General features: G+C 52.5%; 1 protein-coding gene across 3 annotated transcripts in view; it reads left to right on the top strand.

The window, feature by feature from the left end:
- Nucleotides 1-23,369, top strand: part of LOC130404015 (C-myc promoter-binding protein-like) — a 64,232-nt gene that overhangs the window by 14,600 nt on the left and 26,263 nt on the right. For all 3 annotated transcript variants that reach the window (XM_056608604.1, XM_056608602.1, XM_056608603.1), the window contains exons 4-14: nucleotides 587-656; nucleotides 2,076-2,245; nucleotides 4,450-4,796; nucleotides 5,570-5,636; nucleotides 6,535-6,593; nucleotides 7,069-7,213; nucleotides 7,944-8,119; nucleotides 8,853-8,953; nucleotides 10,338-10,553; nucleotides 19,219-19,364; nucleotides 20,114-20,152. In XM_056608604.1, the coding sequence (XP_056464579.1) occupies nucleotides 587-656; nucleotides 2,076-2,245; nucleotides 4,450-4,796; nucleotides 5,570-5,636; nucleotides 6,535-6,593; nucleotides 7,069-7,213; nucleotides 7,944-8,119; nucleotides 8,853-8,953; nucleotides 10,338-10,553; nucleotides 19,219-19,364; nucleotides 20,114-20,152 (1,536 nt within the window). The remainder of the gene's footprint in view (nucleotides 1-586; nucleotides 657-2,075; nucleotides 2,246-4,449; nucleotides 4,797-5,569; nucleotides 5,637-6,534; nucleotides 6,594-7,068; nucleotides 7,214-7,943; nucleotides 8,120-8,852; nucleotides 8,954-10,337; nucleotides 10,554-19,218; nucleotides 19,365-20,113; nucleotides 20,153-23,369) is intronic.

The following is a 23,369-nucleotide window of genomic DNA, read 5'->3' as shown; positions in this document are numbered from 1 at the left end:
CACCATTTTCTGGAACCCGCCATGCGTGTCCGTGTCCCATGTTTCCGCACGCCCACGTGCACAGATGTCTCGGTGCTGCGTGTGGCTCTCAAACTCGGGGTGAGCGGGGAGTGAGAAAACAACTTAAGTGAACCCAGCGGGAGAAAGGCTGAGACTTCTGGGAACCTACTGAGGGCAGTTAAGCTTGGATGACATGCGTTTGAGTATTGCTATAGGTGTTGAGTCACTTTGCATGTGAACCGTTGTGGGAAAGTAGACTTCTTGTGGAGATCAGGGCCTGCCTCCAAATGTGAGCAACAAACAGATGTCATGTGTTCTGACTGCAACTAACCTCGACCTCCACTAGGTTAAAAACACGTCGAAACTAGTTTAGTAATCTGAAATTCTTCTGTCAAGGCATGGTACTACCTAAATGATGGGACATTTTAAGTCTTTAAACAATGTCTAGTTGGACGATCAAGGCCAAATATCCAACTTCCATTATTTTTTACAGTGAATTCGTCATGTCATGTGTGCGTATAATGCCTGATGTACATTTGTTTCTAATCGATATTCTAATTCCTGGTCTACCTGTCTTTTCCTTCAGTGGGGATCCGCTGTATATCTGTGTTACAAGAAATCAGTCGCAAAGACCAACATGATCGCCTACAAAGCAGGTGAGCAACCAAACAAACCCTGTGTCATTATGAATCATCGATACATCAGGCAGAGAAGAAGAGTATTGTGACCGATCCCAGAGAGGTGAGGTGGGCGAGATAGCTTTCCCCAACGTGAATCATCTGAGCTGTGTCTAAATTGATGTGCGGATTATGGGATTATGGGAGACTGATTCAAAGATTTGCCGGGGTGACGAGGACAAGAATTATAAATACTGATTAACTGTCTTTAATGGACCATTATAGAGCCCCTTCAACGTTTTACAGTTTGTAGCGGATGTTCATTTTGACGTATCTGTGTGAATGCAAGGTGAACTGCATTGTCATGTTCTCTCACAAGGCTCTTTTCTAATTCCCTGGATTACAATGGGAAGTAAACTGGGTGGTATTATCTGTATTTACTGGAACGTAAACACCAATTAATGACGTCTGTAATCAAAAGATAGATTTAGCATATTAGCAGCTAATTTATGTTTTACAGCACAATTATATTGTCTCGGCCAAAACAAAAGGGTTCGTTGGTTTAGCAGACAAAAGGCAGCCTTTGTGTGGTCCTGTCCTGTGCCTGTAGTGGTGAGGAAAAGGGGCCTTCCAAGGTCCCAGCAATGCACTAGCAATGCTAAGGGACCCTCTGTTAGCCCGTAGCCGCCGCGAGCGCAGGCTTGCTGAAGCGTGCTAAAGGTGTCACCCTCGGAGCTTCGAGATAAGCTTGTGTGCTCCACTAAGCTCTCTTCCCAACAGAGACGAAGGCTGGCCAAGTATTTAATACTCAATAGATACAAACGCGTCTGAAATACTAATTCAATAAGAATGTGTATTTGATACTAATAGGGTACAAACATGTATTTGATACACATTTGATCCGAACATGTATTTGATACTTATAGGATACGAACATGTATTTGATACTTCTAGGATACATACATGTATTTGATGCTCAAATGATACAAACATGTATTTTATACTCATACGATACCTATGTATCTATCTTTCACTCTTAGTTTTCAACCCGACCCAAAAACAAAGCAGACCTCCGTTTTAGCTAAACCGCTCCCAGAATCAAGCAAGTGTGGCGATCAATGCAGAGACGTGTGATTCTGTCTTTGTGCCTCATCACAAAGATCCATTCCCCAGCGTTAAAACGACCCACCAGCTATTGTATTAAACAAAGACAGGCAAACACAATGCTACTTCTAGTATGGCATCGGCCAAACCGCCGTTGAGCTGATCGTCATTGCTGTGATTACGACGAACGAATCTCACCGGTCTCCGTCCTACAACACCAAACGGACAGGGACGTATCGTGTGGCCACATCTGCCCTGGACATGCTGATCACAGCAGAGGGGGGGAGGGGTTGCACTTTGGAACCTGAGCCTCTGAAGAGTGAGTCAACGCCGGTGTCTTTGTGTCCGGTCCAGGTTTGTTCAGCCGGTACCCGGAGGAAGACTACGAGTCCTTCCCTCTGCCGGAGTCGGTGCCCCTCTTCTGCCTGCCCATGGGGGCCACGATGGAGTGCTGGCCCGCCCACACCAAGTACTCCATGCCCGTCTTCTCCACGTTTGTGCTGACCGGCGCATCCGGAGAGAAGGTCGGCACCCATGAACACACAGAATCAATCTCTCTCTCTCTCTCTCTCTCTCTCTCTCTCTCTCTCTCTCTCTCTCTCTCTCTCTCTCTCTCTCTCTCTCTCTCTCTCTCTCTCTCTCTCTCTCTCTCTCTCTCTCTCTCTCTCTCTCTCTCTCTCTCTCTCTCTCTCTCTCTCTCTCTCTCTCTCTCTCTCTCTCTCTCTCTCTCTCTCTCTCTCTCTCTCTCTCTCTTAAACAGACACTCTTTCTCTCTCTTAAACAGACACTCTTTCTCGCTCATCCCATCGCTCCATCCACACACGGTTTCCCCCGCAGCATGACACGTCACCAGACACCATAAGGTACAGGCCGTGCCAGTCTGTTGTGACTTACAGATGATAACTGTCACCTAACGATAACACAGGTCACAGACACACACACACACACACACACACACACAAAGGTAGTCTACAATCTACTGTTACTCTCAGTATCTCAACAGTATTCTTTGCACACACACACACACACACACACACACACACACACACACACACACACACACACACATTCACACACACACACACACAACACACGTGTGAGGTGTGATCTTGATGACTGCCTGGATCTTGGAGCCGAGGGCCTGCTCTAATCCCTTCACTTCAGTGCTAAGCCCTCCAGTCAGTCTCAGCAGGCCGGCAGGATATTCACCTCCACCAGGGGACAAACTGCTGAATGGCGGGCTGCCCATATTGCCTGTGCACCTTTCCCTTCTTTCATGTCGTTTCTATCGCTTTGTTCATCCTCCAAGTCCGTGCTTTTCTCTCCCCTTCTTTCAGGTCTAACAGAGCTGTGTGTGTGTGTGTGTGTGTGTGTGTGTGTGTGTGTGTGTGTGTGTGTGTGTGTGTGTGTGTGTGTGTGTGTGTGTGTGTGTGTGTGTGTGTGTGTGTGTGTGTGTGTGTGTGTGTGTGTGTGTCCCGCTGTGTACACAAGCAAAGGAGCATGCCAGGGGTCTGTTGTGTTTGGAAAGGCTGTAGCAGTTTCAGGGAGGTTCATATTGCTGTGTGTGTGTGTGTGTGTGTGTGTGTGTGTGTGTGTGTGTGTGTGTGTGTGTGTGTGTGTGTGTGTGTGTGTGTGTGTGTGTGTGTGTGTGTGTGTGTGTGTGTGTGTGTGTGTGTGTGTGTGTGTGTGTGTGTGTGCGCGCGGTAAGCTGACCTGTGTTTTCCTGACCAAGGTCCCTGCCAGTCTGCATAGGACTGCACAGATGCCAACCACACACACACACACACACACACACACACACACACACACACACACACACACACGCGCGCACGTGGGCAGACGTAAGCACACACACACACGCACACGCAGACGTAAGCACACAGTGATGATCAGAGGTTGATACAGTTCATTCACCCGTGTTCCAGGTACCTTCCCATGAGTCATGCTCGTGGAAACACAAGTGACCGAGGTCGAGTGTCCGGCCGTGCGGGGAGCGCGGCCCGCCGTGGCTCTGATTGCCTTACTATTGCGAAAGGTCTCCTGTTTCGCGGAAAGCGGCGGGATCTAATGGTCCCGATTCAGGCCTCCAGGTGCTGCACGCTCGGATTAAAATCTAGTGAGGGTGACGTACGAGATGGGAACGTTTGCTCTGTGTTGTTCCCAGAGCGCGCCGATGGTCCTGGTTCAGACAGACCGTGTGAGAATGCACCGTCAACTGTTTATAGTTCGCAGTGGCGATGCTTCAGCAGCCTGGCATCGCCAGGCGCACCGCAAACGGCAATTAGTCTGAAACCTCTCCGATCGTTTTCGGTCAACGACGGGCACAGACTAAAATACCTCTGGACGTAATTGGATAGGCCTACAACCAATCATAGCAATGTTCCCAACAAACGGGAATAGTAGACATCTTTCTTCAGTGCAGTCGTTTGTTCTTCTTTTAGTGAAACTATACAGTCCAGTTTGTTGAATACTTTCTCGGTTAGAGAAATCAAAAGACCGTTCTACATCAGAGGCAGTGGCAGCCATCTTTGTTTTTGTAAAAGAATACGCCCCCACGCCGGGACCCTGACCCCTTCCCTGCTCCCCTTCTAGATGTCTTGCTCAGCGACACTCAGCTAGGCGCAGACCGGCCTCGAACCAGCAACCTTCCGGCTAAAGCCCGCTCTACCTCCAGAGCTGAGGCGACCGCGCTCAACCCATTCCTCTGCTGTGCCCCCTCCGTCTCCAGGTCTACGGCGCCGCCATCCAGTTCTACGAGCCCTACCCCGAGGAGTGTCTCACCGACCAGCAGCACTCCCAGCTGGGCCTGCTGGCCCTGCGCCCGCCCCCCAAGCCCCCCGCGGACCCCGAGGGCCCGGACGCAGCGGGCCCCGAGGCCTCGCCGTCCACCACCGTCACCGCCACCGCCGCCACCGCCGCCACCACCACCACCGCCGCCATCACCGCCGTCACGATCCACACCAACAAGTGCATCTGCCTCCTCTCCCACTGGCCCTTCTTCGACGCCTTCCGCAAGTTCCTCACATTCCTGTACCGCTACTCCATCTCCGGGCCGCACGCCCTCCCCATCGAGAAGTGAGCCCCCCTCCGCTCTACAGCGCATAGATCTATAGATCTTATGCATTGTGTTTTGCACTTGCATGTTTCAACTAGAGTCAGCAATAAGTGATTACACCTTTCAATAGAATCCCAGGAGGAATACTTACAATTGAGCGAGGACGACATGCTGTCTAGATCTTGAAGTGTCTATGTTTTTGTAGTTATTCCTCCTTTCAGTAGAATAAGACAATGGACTCTCACACTTAAAGCCAAGCCAACATGTTGTTTGGATCTGAAAGTGCTACGCCAACATGTTTGTTAGATCTTAAAGTGTTTGAGCCTCAGTAGTTTTTCCACCTTTCAGTACAATAACAAGATGAGTTCTCTGACTCAGAGGGAAGCCAACATCTTTGTCAGATCTTAAAGTGTCAAGCCTCACTAGCTACACCACTTTTCAGTAGAGTAACAAGACGAGTTCTCTCACTTAAAGCGAGGCCGACGTGTCTGTTAGATCTTAAAGTGTGTCTGCCTCTGTGTGCGGGCAATTAAAATGGCTGTAGGATGGGGGCGGGGGGGAGGGAGTGGGAGTGGCTCGTCAGAGACGGTGGGCTGTAGTCTGGGGGTCCGGTGTGGAGCAGGATGTCCATTCCGCCGGTGGTTTACTGCGGCTCGTAACTCTGAGGCCGTCTGAGGGGGGGAGGGGTGAGGAGGAGGGGGGGGGGGGAGGAAGTGTGTGTGATCGATGGGGACTGCCGCCCGGGCCCGGATATGTTCTGCCTCACGTAGCTCTAATCCCTCTCCCTCCACAGACACATCTCCCACTTCATGCACAAAGTCCCCTTCCCGTCCTCCCAGCGCCCACGCATCCTGGTGCAGGTGAGTCCAAGGTCCCTCGCTGTTCGCCCGAGACCCAGAATCACCAGAATACCCAGAATACCCAGAATACCCAGAATACCCAGACTCCTCTAACGCCTGATTCAGGCGTCCGACTGCATTTCTGCGGCCGACCACAAGACCTAGAAAGAAACTAAAATGACAAACAATACGTATCACAAAATAGTACACATCAAGTCACATCAGGTCTCCAGTCTGTCGTACCCTTTAACGTATAGCTTTGGTTTTTGTTGTTTCTTGATGCAGCCTCTACTTATATTTACATTAACATTGAGGGCATTTAGCAGCCGCTTTTATCCAAGTACATTTGTCTGTTGTTGAACAGAACAGACATTTGTGGTCAAAACTACAATAATATACAACATAGACTACACATAAACACACAATATGTAACACATGAATACATGAGTCGTGGTCTCCAGTCTGTCGTACCCTTTAACTTGTACCTTTTGGTTGTTGTCGTTTCTTGATGTTAGTTAGTTAGTTAGATTCTTTAATGTCCCCAAGGGGAGAATTGTTTTCACACAGTCAAGTTGGTTTCAGGGCAGCATACATTTAAAAAGGCATGTAGCAACACTGTGTAGCACACGGATAACAAATAAACTCTCTCCCCACAGAAAAACGTATAAAAACATATAGACCGCAGCAATCATGACATCCATCCATGACCCCCTACATGACAGATAACAAACCCTCCCACCACAGAAACACATGTAGACAGGAATAAACATGACATGGACTATATACAGTGATGAAAAACTCCATATTTCTGTTCAGTGCTATGACGGCTGAGGCGACAAAAAAAAAATGGGCCTTTCTCCTCGCAGCCTCCCATTGGGACGTTCACTGGAACTCGTCTCCTTTCCTTCCCTCTCCTCAGCTCTCTCCTCACGACAGCATGATGCTGAGCCAGCCTGTCTCCTCGCCACTCCCGCTGAGGTACTCGCCGCTTCCTGCTGGGCTCCGCCCCCGCTCCTCTGGTCACCGGCGTTTACCGTCTGGTCGTTCAGCGGACGCTTGCGTCCAAAAGCCGTTGACAGTCTCTGTTCACACGCTGTGCCCTTAATCAGATCACTCAGGGAGGCTGGCAGAAGGTCTGGGGTTTGAATTCAGAGTCAAACACCTTCCCTGCTTCACTATCATTTATTTTTGTTTACATTACATTACAGTGCATTTGTCCGAAGAAAGAGAAACAACAATATATCGCTGTCGGTACAGTAAGGACGTTCATAGAACCAAGTGCCTAACAATCGCTAGGTTAACCCATTCCCCGTATGCAGCAAAGATAGCTAAGTAATAAACGATGCTGAGTGCTATCTTTAGGTACCAGGACGTACAGCATTAACATTAAGTGCCGTCGACTTTATCAAGCCCCGATGCATGTCCTTAAAAGGCTTCTTCCTGTGTGTGGCAGCGGGGGCCGGTTCTCCACGCTGCTGCAGAACCTGGGGCCGGAGAACGCCGTGACCCTGCTGGTGTTCGCCGTGACGGAGCATAAGATCCTGGTTCACTCGCTGCGCCCCGCCGTGGTGACCAGCGTCACCGAGGCCCTGGTGTCGGTGAGTTCCCCTCGGCAACGCGCCACGCCCTCCGTAGATCACAGCCGATGGTGGTCCGGGCCCAGACCAATCAGTGCCCTCCGTTTGGAGCCGTATGGAACTGTGCAATGGATTAACATTTAGAGCGCGCCGTTTACCAGACGCTTTTGTCCAAAGCGACTAACAACGGTTAATGCACCCCTCATCAATCAATCAATCGATCAATCCTTTATTTAACCGGGTAGAAATTCATTGAGATTATGATCTCTTTTACGAGAATGACCTGGCCAAGAAACACACCGACGGGCGAGTCGACCGCGCAGGGCGACAGCCAGCTCGTCGGGGGCGGTCAGGGTGAGGTGTCCTGCTCAGGGACACCTCGACGCTCAGCGAGGAGGAGCCGGGGCTTGAACCCGAAGTCAACGCGCTCTACCTCCTGAGCTAGGCCGACCCCTCTCACCCTTTCTTCTGCTGTACTCTCTCCCCTCTCCTCCCCTCGCCTCCCTCTCCTCCCCTCTCTTCCCTCTCCTCCCCTCGCCTCCCCTCTCCTCCATCCCTCCCCTCTCCTCCCCTCCCTCCCCTCTAACCCTTTCTTCTGCTGTACTCTCTCCCCTCTCCTCCCCTCCCCTCGCCTCCCTCTCCTCCCCTCTCTTCTCTCTCCTCACCTCCCTCCCTCCCCTCCCCTCCTCTTCCTCCCCTCCCTCCCTCCCCTCCCCTCTCCCTCCCCCCGCCCCCCCTCCTCACCCTGCAGATGATCTTCCCGTTCCACTGGGCGTGCCCGTACATCCCCCTGTGCCCGCTGGCGCTGGCCGACGTGCTGAGCGCGCCCTGCCCCTTCATCGTGGGCGTGGACTCCCGCTACTTCGACCTCTACGACCCGCCGCCCGACGTCAGCTGTGTGGACCTGGACACCAACACCATATTCCAGTGAGAGCGCACACACACACACACACACACACACACACACGCACACACGCATATATGCAAACGCATGCACATCCACACACATCCGCACACACACGCACATCCGCACACACACACACATATGTGCACATTTGGGCACACGCACGCACTAGTTTATAACTGCTTACGCATACTCTCACACACATACATACTCACACACGTACATACTCACACAGACATACACGCCATACGCTCCTGGTTATGGTTGGTGATCAGCTAGCATGTCAACTAGCCCCAATCTCCCCTCTAATCCCTTGGAGATGCTAACGGCCCGCTAACAGTTAAACATCCCCCTGGTCGGTCCTGGGCTGACCGCAGGCGGGCGGGTCAACGCTGGTCACCCGTGGGATTGCGCCGCGTTAGCACCTCTCTTGTTTTTTACGCTCACCGCAGCACCGCTAGCTGCTGAGCGCCAGCTTTCCGAGACGAGGGCCCGTTTCTCAGAGTCTGGGAGCAAACGGTTGTTTGGGTAACGTGTCAGACGTGTTCCCCGAACACGAAGCCCGGCGTTGACTCTGGCTCTGGGTCAGCCCGAGTCGAGGCACCGCCCCCCCCCGCGTTCAAATCCCTGGGGCCGGCCTGTGAGGGTGGTCCTGACAGCCCCGGTCTGGTCCCTGTTGGTTCTGTTGCTGTTGGCCCCCCACGACACCTCTTACCTCTGGAGCTCACTGGCGTCCCCGCTGTTTTCTTGTTCCAGTAACGAAGACAAGCGGGCCCTCACGTGGAAGATCCTGCCAAAGAAAGCCTGCAAGAACCTGATGAATGTGCTGAGCAACCTGCATCAGCAGCTGGTCGAGGGTGAGTAGAGACCACACCGTCTGTTTGTCTGTTTTGGACGACTTAACCTCCACGCAGGTCAGAAGGTCTTAGGCTTATATCTTTCCACTTGTTTTTACATTTACATTTTAAGCAGACGCTTTTATCCAAAACGACTTCCACCCGTTCATAGACACAACCGCGCAGGCAGGGTGACAGCCAGCTCGTCGGGAGCAGTCAGGGTGAGGCGTCTTGCTCAGGGACACCTCGACAGTCCCGGGGAGCGAAACTAGCAACTTTCTGGTTACAAGTCAACCGGCTCTACGTCCTGAGCTAAGCCGACCCTAGTTTTTCTGGTGGTCGGTCTGGTGTGTTTGCCTTATGTTCAAACGATCGTGTGTTGAGATGTAAACGACATTCAGGAGGTCAGCCTCCTATTGGGCGACCTGGCTGTTGTATCTCTGCACACTGTAATGGGGTTGAAAGGAATGCGTCGGACCATGGTAATCCTGTATGATATCCTGCCTCCTCAACCTGTTCAGCCTTGTTGCCCGGGGATGATGTCACTTCCCCTGTTATTACTGCAGCTCTGCCGAGGAGACCATGACATCTTCTCAAGTTGAATGCTGGACTTTTTTGGTCCAGTGAAGTCGAAAATTCCTTTCCCTACGAATAATGAATATAAACACATCCAACTAGAGCGGAAACGCTTGTGTCAAGGACGTTTTAACCAACGGGCCTGGGACTGTTTGATACATTGCTTGTTTTTTTAAGTTATGTTGAAAGTCTGGTTGACATCATTGTTTGCTTTGGCCCAGAATTCCTTAATCACATTTCAAACGTTGGAATATCTTTTGCTTTTGTTTGATATGTAAATTGTATTGTGTGGATAAACTTAATGACCGCGAAGCAAGCACTGAGTTGTAACAGCTGTTCACTCTGTGCGTGTGTGTGTGTGCGTGTGTGTGTGTGTGTGTGTGTGTGTGTGTGTGTGTGTGTGTGTGTGTGTGTGTGTGTGTGTGTGTGTGTGTGTGTGTGTGTGTGTGTGTGTGTGTGTGTGTGTGTGTGTGTGTGTGTGTGTGTGCTTGCGCTCTTGTGTATGTGTGTGTGTGTTGTGTGTGTGTGCTTGCGATCTTGTGTGTGTGTGTGTGTGTGTGTGTGTGTGTGTGTGTGTGTGTGTGTGTGTGTGTATTGTTGTGTGTGTCCGTGTGCTCTTGTGTATGTGTGTGTGTGTGTGTTTGTGTCCGTGCGTGTCTGGTGTGTTTTGTGTGTGCGCTTGCACCCTTGCGTGTGTGTCTGTGTTCTGTGTGTGCTTGTCCTCTGGTGTGGGTGCGTGTGTCCTTCGCGTGCACGTCTGCGTGTCCATGCGTGCGTGTGTGCGTGTGTGTGTACATGCATGGATGTGTCCCTGCGTGTGCGTGTGCAGGCCAGCAGCGTCCCGACGGGCTGCTGGAGCCCAACCTGTCGGACTCGTCGGAGCTGAGCTGCGGGAAGACGCTGCACGCGCTGGAGCTGGAGATCCAGGAGGCCTTCCTGCGCTTCATGGCCGCCATCCTGAAGGGCTACCGCGCCTTCCTGCGGCCCATCACCCAGGCGCCGTCGGAGAAGGCCACGGACGCCAGCTCTCTCTTCGACCTGCAGGGTATGCTGCGGGGGGGGGGGGGGGGGGGTCGGGGAGCGAACACGTTTGACTTATGTTTGAGTTCCTGCTGTCGGCGCCCTTGTTCTCGCGGTTCAAAGCCAAGAAGCTGTTCTGAACTCGGCGGCTACGGGCTAGCGGTGGATGGGTTAGCGCGGCGGCGGCGTACGGGCTAGCGGCGGATGGGTTAGCGCGGCGGCGGCGTACGTGCTAGCGGCGGATGGGTCAGCGCCGCGGCGGCGTACGGGCTAGCGGTGGATGGGTTAGCGCGGAGTAAACAGCGAGCTGGAGCCTCATCCCTCTGTGCAGCTGGCCCTCCTGGAGGCCAGACGGCGTTGGTTCATACATGAGGCTTAATGTGTGTCTGCGTCCACATGCACAATGATAAGAGCGCAAGCACACACACACAAGCACAAAAACAAACACACACACACACACACACACACACACACACACACACACACACACACACACACACACACACACACACACACACACACACACACACACACACACACAAGGGCGCATGCACACACACTCACACAAGAGAGCACAAGCACACACACACACACACACACAAGCACACATTCACACAAGAGCGCATGCACACACACTCACACACATTCACACAAGCACACACACATTCTCACAAGAGCGCATGCACACACACACACGAGCGCAAGCACGCACGCAAAACCCACACAAGCACACACACACAAGAGCGCTCACACACACACACACACACACACACACACACGTACACGTACACGTACACACACACACACACACACACACAAACTTGCAAGCTGCTGAGGGTGTGCTCCCAGGGACGGTGGAGGACGACGGGGGCTGGGGGGGGGGCTCAAGGCTGTCTGCAGACGGGGGAGGTTGAGCTCACGGGCCCCTGGGGGGCCCCCGGAGCCCTGCCTCTGGACCCCGGCCCCCGCAGCGGAGCGTAGCTCACATCTGAAACCAGTTGAGAGCACCTCGTCTCCCTGGCTGGGCGGGGGCCACGGGGGGGGGGGGGTGTTAAGTGGCGTTGATGCGGTGTAGCGCGGAGAGAGTCGGAGGACACTGACGGGTTCTCCCTGAGAAGCTGAATTAGGTCGGCTCTGAGGAGGCTCACGCTGGATGGCGTGCGTGTTGAGGATATACTTTATTATCTTGTTTATGTCCTATTAAGAATTTAACTGAATTATTGATTTGAAGAAATATTCCGATTTTCAGATCAGAGATTCCGTTTTTTTCGGTTTTACGTTCCATTTTTCCCCGCATCCCGATCCATACGAAGGGAGAAAGCAATGTTTACCGCTCGTCTCACATCTGGTCCCATCTGGCTCGGTTTGAACTCACCAGCTGAGCTCTCAAGGAGACAAAACATGGTGCGATGCGTCCGCTGGGGCAATACCAGCAGCGCACTCAACCAGCAAGGGAGAAAATGAACAAAACCATTATCCTCTTGCGCAATCGAATGGATTGCTGATCTGTGAACTATGATGTCAATGGAGGCGGGTTTTGAAAGTGAATGTAGCCAAATGTGACCTTTAACCATGTTTTCCCAAACACATTTCCAAACCATCAGGCGACCTTATCCTCGAGCGTGTTTGACGTGTAAACAAAGGACGGTTGTTTTTGCGAAGGAACCAAATGTGCGAAACTAAGAGGATTTCGTTCCCAACATCCTGGGACCTGGTTCATCCTGTTCCCCATCCCAGTGTTCCCAGTGCACCCAGCGTCCGCTGGCTCCCCGCAGCTGCATTCAGCAACACTCACGAACGCCGTCCACCATCTTGTTTACAAGCCCACAAAGATTGACCTTTTATGCTGACGACTTGACGGCGCGTTGCGCCCAGACGATGAGAAATGTCAGATTTCTACACAGTTAATTGTTTGCGGGGGGGATGGGGTGCCATGTTGAACTTTGAACATGCTAATTACTTCTGCAAATATTTTCGGTGTGGATTTACTGGTGTATTCAAAACAAGCAATTACGGGACATTCAGTTATTTATTTAGTTATTTACGACTCATAGGGCACATTCAGACCTAATCAGGCATGGTGGAGAAAATACCAGTTGAGCCAATCATTTGAATGGGGGTAGCCCCTTTAAGCTGCGCCAGTGGGGGGGGGGGGGGGGCAATCGTGTAAGCTGACGATCAGACCAGAAGCAGCCACGTGACGAAGCGATAGTTACGTATGTAACTACGGTTCTATGAATTCCGGATGACCGCCAGAGGCGGTGCTTTAGCACTGGATGTTCCATCTCGCGCATGCGCAGGTCGAGTAATTATACCAAAAAAGTCACCTGTGACACCTGGGTGACCCGAGAAAGTCTATATATTCCGGAGTCACCCGAGGTTCTGTTCCAACTGGATCTTCTCGCGGAATCTGAGAAGTCTGAGTGACAGAGAACTCTGGCGGTCATCCGGAATTCATAGAACCGTAGTTACATACGTAACTATCGTTCTATTTCATTCCTACTGACCGCCAGAGGCGGTGCTTTAGCACTGGATGACTAATACCAAAAAGGTCACGAAGAGTGCTCACTTCAATCAAGGGCTCGAAGCCGCCGACAGGACAGCCGTCGCCACAGGATGAGGAGCAGCGACATTAACCCTGTAGTATCGGGCAAACGTACATGATGAGGACCATGTAGCCGCGGAGCAAATGTCCTGAAGTGGAACCCCCTTCAAGGCAGCCCATGAAGTAGCCATACTCCTGGTAGAGTGGCACTTAACGGCCAAGGGCATAGGGAGCCCCTGCGCCCTATAGGCATTCAAGATCACATCCACAACCCAGTGGGAGAGTCTCTGTTTCGATAGGGCAGCCCCCTTCCTGCAGCCCCCGTAACAGACAAAGAGGTTATCCGTCTTACGCAAGCTGGTTGTCGCTTCAACATATGCCCTAAGCGCCCGCACCGGGCACAACAGGTCTGACACTCTTTCTGCACCCCCTGGAGAGCCTGGGGGATTGAAAGCAGCCAACTCGATTGATTGGTTTACATGATGGGGAGACAATCGTTTGGGTAGGAAGGATGGGTTCGGCCAGAGCACCACTCCTGACCCATCTGCGTGCCAGCGCAAACACGCCTGGCTTACTGACAAGGCATGGAGTTCACCGACCCGTTTTGCAGTTGCAATGGCAAGGAGAAATGCCGTCTTCATGGACAGCCGCGTCAGGTCTGCCTGACTTAGTGGCTCAAATGGGGGTAGACATAAGGACCTCAGAGCTACTTTCAGGTCCCATGATGGTGCCCTCAGGGATCGCGGCGGTTGAAGCCTCTGGGCTCCCTTCAGAAACTGCCTGATTAGGTAGTGGGACCCTACCATCTGGTTATCCACCCTTGCGTGTGTGGCTGAGATCGCGGCCATATAAACACGCAGGGTAGACGCAGCTCTTCTGTTGTCCAACACAGACTGCAGGAAGTGTAGTATCACTACCACTGAGCAGGTCTCCGGGACTTCGCCCCGCGCCACGCACCACTGTGAAAACAACTTCCACCTGTTTGCATAGAGCAACCTAGTGGAGGGTGCCCTTGAACTAAAAATAGTACGGACCACTGACTGGTCGCAAGACCTCAGCAGTGGGTCCTGGCTCTCAGGGGCCACACGCACAGCCGCAGGCGGCCAGGATTCGTGTGCCATATGCGTCCGCCTACCTGAGACAGAAGGTCCCGTCTCTCTGGGAGGCACCAAGGCTCTCCGTTGAGGAGTTTCAGTAATGGTGGGAACCATGGCCTTCCTGGCCAATGTGGAGCCACCAGAAGTAGGCTGTGACAGCCACGCTGGACCCTGTCCAGCGTTGCCAGTAAAAGGGGAATTGGGGGAAATGCATAAAGCAGGCTGTCTGGCCAAGCATGAGCCAGAGCGTCCTGCCCTAGGGGACTGGTCCTCTCCGTCAAGGAGAACCAAAGGGGACAGTGGGTGGTCTCTTCGGAAGCAAAGAGATCCGCCACTGCCCTGCCATACCTGTCCCAAATCATCCCCACCACCTCCGGATGGAGTCTCCACTCTCCGGGGGGTGGCCCTTGGCGAGAGAGAAGGTCTGCCGCTGTGTTCCGGACACCTGGAACATGGACAGCCCTCAGGCTTAGAAAATGGGGGAACGCCCACCGAAGGAGCCCTTGCGTGACCCGCAGGCTCTGCCTCGATCTGGTGCCCCCCTGATGGTTGACGTGGTAAACTGTGGAGGTGTTGTCTGTCCGGACAAGAACATGTCGGTCCCTCAGAACTGGAAGGAAGTGCCTGAGAGCTAAGAACACCGCAAGGAGTTCCAGCACATTTATATGCTCCAGTCTCTGCTGGGCATCCCACTGGCCTCTGACAGTCCTGCACTGCCATACTGCACCCCAGCCGGAAAGGGAGGCGTCCGTCTCCACAACCTCCCGCCGGGAAGCTATCCTCCCTAAGGGCGACCCCGCAATCAGGTATGCCCTCTCTCTCCAGGGTCTGAGGGCCCGAAGGCACCGCCCAGACACCCTGACCATCTTGTGTCTCTGCCACTTGGGGTCCAAGTGGAGACCATTCACCCAGATCTGAAGGGGACGCAATTCCAGAAGGCCTAGTGGGACCACCATGGATGCTGAGGTCAGCAGACCTATCAGTCGAAGGAAGAGGCTGTATTCCAGCAACTTCCCCCGCCTGAAGCGCTGTAGCAGCTGCAGAATGGTAGCTACGCGCTTTGGAGAGAGGCAGGCTCGCATGGCCACCGAGTCGAGCACCAGCCCCAGATAGCTCACAACCCGACAAGGTGTAAGGTTGCTCTTGGTAAAATTGACCATAAGGCCAAGCCGGTCCACATGGCTGAGGAGAGTGGCTGTGTCCCTGACCGCCTGCTCCCGAGTTGGGGAAATGACCAACCAGTCGTCCAGGTATGGCAGTATCGCCATACCTGTGGCCTGTAATGGTGACAGGGCTGCTGCTACACACCGTGTAAATATACGCGGGGCCAGAGACAGCCCGAACGGAAGAACCCTGAACTGGTAAACCTTGCCCAGAAAAGCAAAGCGGAGGAACCGCCTGTGACGTTGGGCAATAGGGACGTGAAAGTAAGCGTCTTTCAGGTCTATTGATACGAACCAGTCCCCCTGAGCGATAGCCTGGAGGACGTCCGCAACACGCAGCATGTGGAAGGGAAGAACCTTGAGGAACTGATTCAGCCCTCTCAAGTCCAGAATGGGGCGAAACCCGCCATCCTTCTTCGGTACCAGAAAGTAGGTTGAGTAGAACCCATCGAGCTGTTCTTGTGGTTCTACTACTTCGATGGCACCCTTCCCAAGGAGGGTGGCTACTTCCTGTCTCAGGACCAGGGATCTGTCGGGATTGGTGACCACGGTAACCTTGATCCCGCTGAAAGTTGGGGGCCGGCGTCGGAATTGTAGTGTGTACCCGTTGGATAGCGTGGACACTATCCAAGGGTCTGTGGTCTGCTCTTGCCAGTAGCTCAAGTGCTGCTGAGAAAAGCGTCCGACGACCGGCCCTTGGACTTCAGTACCTACCCCCCCTGCCCCTAGGGGCCCTGGGGGGGCGGCGACTGGGCGCCGAACCTCTTGGCGCCTGAAATGCCACCCGTGGCGCAGAGCTACGGCGCTGGTCAGCCCGTGCTGAGAAGTGCTGGCCCCTCGATTGTCCACCTGAACGTGGTTGAGAGCTATTGGCACGGGGTACCGCAGAGGCCCCCGGCCTAGAATGGAGCAGAGGTGCACGCCGTAAGCTAGCAAACTGCTGGCTAGCCTGGCCTACCTGTACACTTCGCTCCAGGGCCTGAAGAGCAGCTGGCCCAAATGTCTGGCCTGGGACTACTGGAAGAGAACGGAGGGTCCGTCGACACACCTCCGAAAGCGGTGACTGCGCCAGCCAAACCTGGCGGCGCGCCAACGTAACAGTTGACATTAACCTGCCTAGCTCCCTAGTCATGTAAGCAAAAGTTTGCAGTGAAGCATCACTGAGGGTCTGTGCTGAAGGGTCAGCACCTGACCCACGTATAGTCTGAGACAGCGCCAGAACGATGTGAGAGAGCGAATTCCCAAGACGTCCCACACGGGCAGCAATGTTATAACTCCTGGTAAGGAGGTCATCTGTAATCCGGCACTGGGGCCGAGGGCAGCGCGCATCGGTTCTCAGAGCCTCGTCCGGGGAGACAACCAGGGACGCTATAGCAGGCTCAATCGGAGCTAACCGGTCCAAGCCATAAGAATCAGCATTGGCCATAGTTGCCAGACCTCTGCTATCACTAGTGTGATGGGAGAGAGCCCTTGAATCTGGCCAGCATCTATGAAGCTCTGCGATGTACGGCTCAGAGGGGGGCAAAGAGAAAACGGAAGGTTGAGCGGCCTGTGGAAAAAAGGCGTTCACATGTGCAGATGAAACAGGAGCTTCATCCAACCCCAGTGTTGCCAGGGCCATTCGCACGGCTGGTCTAACAGTGTCGCAGCCGGACACTGACCCTCTAGCCGAGCCGCCCAGAGACCCTTGAGAGAACGCCTGAGAGGCAAGGGACGCTTGCTCTTCCTCCTCTGCAAAAAGGCTACAGGACGCAGCTGTAGACAGCATGTCATCCTCTGTATAAGTGGGTTGCGCAGCCGCAGGGGCCGCGGCTGGTACACCCTGAGCTGGTTGGAGGTTCTGTAGGAGGGTTTTAATCTGAGCAACCTCATCCGAGAGCTTATTCACTTGGTTTGCCAAGTTTTCGACCTTACGGGACTTCCCGGGGGGTCCCCCAGCTGCCGAGGCACGGCGCCTGGTGCCACTAGGACCAAGACCCGAAGGGGGCAACCCTGGTCTGCCCTCCACCTCAGCCAACCTAGCTAGCCTCAGTGCATGAGGCATGAAACTACAGTTCATGCACGGGTTATCCGACACTGCTTCCCTGAGGTGTTCAACCCCGAGACACGCAGGGCACTGGTCATGGCCATCCTCCGCCTGCAGGGAGGCCATGCAGGTGACACAACTATGGGCGCTTAGCATGTCGGCAAATTGCAAGCAAATTAATCAGTAGGCTAGGCAATCGAGCTTTAGGCGAGAGCACCCGAGCAACGACGCGACACCCCGACAATAACAGTGACGGCAAGCTACAGGCGAGAGCACCCGAGCGACGCGACACCCCGACAATAACAGTGACGGCAAGCCTTGGAAACCCAAGCAGCCCACTGGAGAGCAAATTAATACAGGCTAGGCAATCGAGTTCTAGGCGAGAGCACCCAAGCAACGACGCGACAGCCCGACAATAACAGTGACGGCGAGCTACAGGCGAGAGCACCCGAGCGACGCGACCCTCCGACAATAACAGTGACGGCGAGCTACAGGCGAGAGCACCCGAGCGACGCGACCCTCCGACAATAACAGTGACGGCGAGCTACAGGCGAGAGCACCCGAGCGACGCGACACTTGACTCCGACAATAACAGTGACGGCGAGCCTTGGAAACCCAAGCAGCCCACTGGAGAGCAAATTAACACAGGCTAGGCAATCGAGCTTTAGGCGAGAGCACCCGAGCAACGACGCGACACCCCGGCAACAACACAGTGACGGCGAGCCTTGGTAATCCAAGCAGCGCACCGGAGAGCAATCAGCGCAGGCTAGGCAATCAAGCTACAGGCGAGAGCACCCGAGCAATAATGCGCCCGACGATAGAGTGACGGCGCCAGGAAAATACAGTGACGGCTTTTTGAAAACCAAGCCACTCACTGGCGATTAATTAAAGAGCGCAACTGGCTAAATAAATACAGTGACGGCGGCTTGGACCCCAAGCCGCGCACTGGCGCATACAAATGAGCAACCGGGCTTAGGCGAACGCACCCGAGAAACGGTGCGAGACCGAAAGAATAACACGGCGACTGAAAACTAGCCGCCAATTAATGCTCTAAGCAAATTAAAGCAAAGGGTAGAAAGGTGAAATCGGCTGCCGCGCTAGCCGACGGATAGTCGACTACGCGTAGCCTACACACTTTACTCACCCCTGCCGATATCAAACTAATTGCGAGTCGCAGCCCTTGGTGGACGAAGTTAAATCGAGGCACCAACCCTTGGGTTACAAGGCTACTTGCGACAAGCTAATATGGTATCTCTTACAACAAACAATGTTTGTGTGTCCTGCTAGTACGCTACCGCGAGAAAATAGAAGGAACAGAACCTCGGGTGACTCCGGAATATATAGACTTTCTCGGGTCACCCAGGTGTCACAGGTGACTTTTTTGGTATAATTACTCGACCTGCGCATGCGCGAGATGGAACATCCAGTGCTAAAGCACCGCCTCTGGCGGTCAGTAGGAATGAAATAGAACACCTTGTTGCGACGTCTTTTTCTTTGGCTCAAAACAAAGAAGCAGTAGCCTGACTGCTATGTTCAAGGCAGTATGTTTGTATGTTCATCGTTTAATAGCACTATAGGCTTTTTTTTTATCTTCCTGCTTTGATCAGTATATGCCAATGTTGTTATCAATAAAAAAACATTTGCACAAGGCAAGCCGATGCACTTCTCCATGTTGATAAGAGCATTAAAATGAGAAAAATTAATGGGACAAAGAAATCAAGGGATATTTAGCATAGAAAAAAGATTTGCGATTAATCTGAGTTAACTATGACATTAATGCGATTAATCACGATTAAATATTTTAATCGCTTGACAGCCCTAGTTCTGACACTAAACCCAAACCCTGTGGGGTCCTGCAGGCTTCCTGCGCAGCCGGGACCGCTCCCACCAGAAGCTGTACTCCCTGATGACCAAGACCCAGATGTTCATCCGCTTCATCGAGGAGTGCTCCTTCGTCAGTGACAAGGACGCCAGCCTGGCCTTCTTCGACGACTGCGTGGACAAGGTGAGCCTCGGTCTGCGTTCTGCCCCCGACACGCACAACATGTTCCAGTGAGACCCCAGCACACACACGCGCACATCTGCACGCACACGCACATCAGTACACAGACGCACACACATACATGAGCACACGTACACATATGCAGTGCGCGCACGCACATCTGCACGCAAAAGCACATCGGCAAACACACGTAAATCTGCACACATCCGCACACACGCACATCTGCACATACACATGCACATCTGTACACACATGCACATCTGCACACACACGCACATCCACACACCTACGTGCAAGCATACATAAGGACTAGTGCTGTCAAGCGATTAAAATATTTAATCACGATTAATCGCATTAATGCCATAGTTAACTCACGGTTAACTGGTGTGAGTGTGATAAGCCTTTACAAGCTATTTGACAATCTGCCTTTGGTGGCATGATATCAGCCCTTTAACTTGCAAACCAGGGTTTGTAGGTTTTTCTCAGAGATCTGTTATTCACATAACTCTGGTCGCACCAGCAGCGTTTCCAACCCCCGCCTCCCTAGAGCTGGGCGAGGTCCATCGAGCATACCAGCAAAAACACTGAAGCCGTATTAAGCTGGAGCACCGGACGAGATCGCTGATGTCTCCAGAGATCAGTCCCCTCACTGTGTCTTAATCAGTGCGCAGCTTAATCACGTTTCTCTCCAACTCTCTCTCTCTCTCTGCCTCCCGCTTCCCTTTCTCGGTTTCTGCCCGGCCTGCCATCAGCTCTACAACTCTGAGCGCAGTGCAGACAAAAGTGGCAAGGTAGGTCGCACACACACACACACACACACACACACACACACACACACACACACACACACACACACACACACACACACACACACACACACACACACACACACACACACACACACACACGTACACGCAGACAAAGACTGAGCTGTATGTGCACGTTGGCAAAACCCAAAAAACAAGCTTCTGATGCTGAAACACACACACACACACGCAGACACACACACACACACTCCAAAATCACTGTTGACACATTGTTTGTTTCTGGGACAAGGATTTATTTGTTTGTTTGGGCTAAAGCCATGACAAGCAAATGAAGTGTGTTGTGTGAAAGACGATTTAGACGATTTAGACACTTATTGCATCCCGCTCTGTGCTCGAGTCCTACCCAGCATTGACAGATGCTCAGCATGCAAGGCTGAATCTCACGACTCGCCGTGTCCTCCTCCTCATTTCACAGCGCTTTATTAGAGGTTATTAACTTTACATCTTCGTCAAATCTTCATTCCCCCTTCGGCAGCACTTTTGCCAGACACCGCTTGCACATAAATATACACACACACTTACTCATCCAGTCACACAAACACACACATACACTCATACACACAGACCCTTACTGTCAGTCACTAAGACACACACATACACACACTCACAGCCACACACACACACACTCAGTGAGTCAGGCACACACATACATAAACACACACACACACACACACACACACACACACACACACACACACACACACACACACACACACACACACACACACACACACACACACCATTCTCCCATGATACCAGCTAGCCAGGGTTGCTTTTTCTGCGTCGGTGATTCTGTGAAGTGCTGACGTGGAGTTGGTCTTTTTCCGGAGTTAACCCTCTTAAGCACCTCACCCCTCCGCCTCCCTCGACGAGGGTCTCGCGAGAATCCCCATCTTTGGGGTTTGTTTTGCCGAGAAGGATGAAGGTGTCGGTTACCTTGTCACAGCGCATTTGTGCCCCTCCTCGTCGTGTGCGTCTGCGTCGCTCAGGAAGTGAGGCTGGCCCAGGATGACTTGGGTTACCAAGGCATGGCTGCTGGCTCGTGATTAGTTACGCACTCTGTGGAATGGACCGGGATGACCTGCGTTGTGTCCCTGTGTGTGTGTGTGTGTGTGTGTGTGTGTGTGTGTGTGTGTGTGTGTGTGTGTGTGTGTGTGTGTGTGTGTGTGTGTGTGTGTGTGTGTGTGTGTGTGTTTGTGTATGTGGGTCCCTGTGTGCATGTGTGTGTCTTCCCATTTGTGTGTGTGTGTGTGTGTGTGTGTGTGTGTGTGTGTGTGTGTGTGTGTGTGTGTGTGTGTGTGTGTGTGTGTGTGTGTGTGTGTGTGTGTGTGTGTGTGTGTGTGTGTGTGTGTGTGTGTGTGTCTCCCCATGTGTGTGTTTGTGTGTGTGTGTGTGTGTGAGTGTGCCTGCGAGTATGACGACTTTGGCATCATTCCTAGTTCCTCTTAGGCCACATCAGACTCGGTGTGTGGTCACATCGACGTCGCAGATTTCCAAATTGCTACGCTCGTCCCTATCGGAATCCTATCAATCTGCTTTGCTTGCGTTTTGGTCAGTGGGAAAGAAGAGATGGAAGGTTTATGAGCAGTCTGCCGATTAACGTGATGTTGTGTGTTCATGGTCAAGCAGCCAAGCAATACTTTCACACTTTCTACCACGAGCATTCCAGACATGCTGCGGGACAGCCTCTGCTGGGGCCTCTGTGCTTCCCTCTTCCATCTTAAGGCCATAGTATACTACCCTGTATCCGTAATCTGACTCCGTAACTACGGAGACCCCTCGAGCATTCGCCATTCCCCGTCGGGATGACGGATACGCAATGCAATTCGCCGCACGATCGATCTTACATGCTGACTACTGTAACCATGTAAATAGTGTTGAAAATAAACTTCCAAAGGTTTTCAAGTCTTATTTGGTGTTTTATTAGTCCTTAATGTGCAAAGTAAACAATGTACAACGTAAAAAAGGTGCAAAGTCAAACCGGTAAAAGTGATTCCGGAAATTATTTTGTTAAAGGACCGATCGCAGCCCTTGCCGTCTCCGTACGTCTCTATATGCATTGACGGATAGTTCAAAAATATTGGATGCGCACGTAGAGCTACGGAGAGGGTCTCCGACAGGCTCTCCGTCGACGGAGAGGGCTCTCCGTGTCTACGTACAGCAATTTACTGAGGACTAAAAATCCACCTTTAAGGCATCTGTTAAATAAGGGCCAGACGAGGAACTATTTATAATCAGGATTGGGCGAGGAAAACCTATTCCGTGGCCCGATTTCCAAGTCGGATGTTTTCAACATGCACTGTCTGCATTCACCCGTGCGCGACATTCCGGTGTGAATTCTAAGCAGTTTTCCGAACATGGTCCAGCGGTTTTCCTCCTGCTTTTCCTGTGCGGCTGTCGGAGGGGCCATTAATCCTCATGACGGTCTCTGCAGTGTGAGGGTGCTCACACTGTCACGTGCACACCTCCACATGCTCACACTGTCTCAGCGGGGAGGAACACACTTAACTCTGTTGTTCATCGTCACACGTGGGCGCACACACGCACACACATATAGAAAGGTAGTCTACAATTGATTGTCACTGTCAGTGTCTCAACTGTATTTATTGCAAACACACGTACGCACGCGCACACACACACACACACAGTCACACACACAGTCACACACACACACACACACACACACACACACACACACACACACACACACACACACACACACACACACACACACACAAAGGTAGTCCACAATCGACTGTTACTGTCAGTATCTCAACCGTATTTATTGCAAACACACACACACACACACACACACACACACACACACACACACACACACACACACACACACACACACACACACACACACACACACACACACACACACACACACACACACACACACTCGCCGACAGCTCCGTGTCGGGCGCAGCTGAACTGAGTGTTCTTTCACACCAAAGGACAAACGGCGTCCCTAACAGAGGCGCGTTGTCTCGTTGTTCCGTGTTCATCGCCGGGGACGCCACAGAAGCCTCTTTTCTCTCATCCCCATTTTCCTCCTTTCAAAATAGAGAATAATGCATTGGCACTGTTGTTCATTTGAGTTTTAATACCTCTCCATTAAATGCCCAACAGCGCGATCCACCTCATAAAAACAGCAGACTCCATCAAAGAATAAGCA

This window comes from Gadus chalcogrammus, chromosome 14, assembly GCF_026213295.1.
Source record: "Gadus chalcogrammus isolate NIFS_2021 chromosome 14, NIFS_Gcha_1.0, whole genome shotgun sequence".
NCBI lineage: Eukaryota > Metazoa > Chordata > Actinopteri > Gadiformes > Gadidae > Gadus > Gadus chalcogrammus.
Note: the sequence above shows the minus strand (reverse complement) of the source record. Positions and strands in the feature narration are given on the sequence as shown.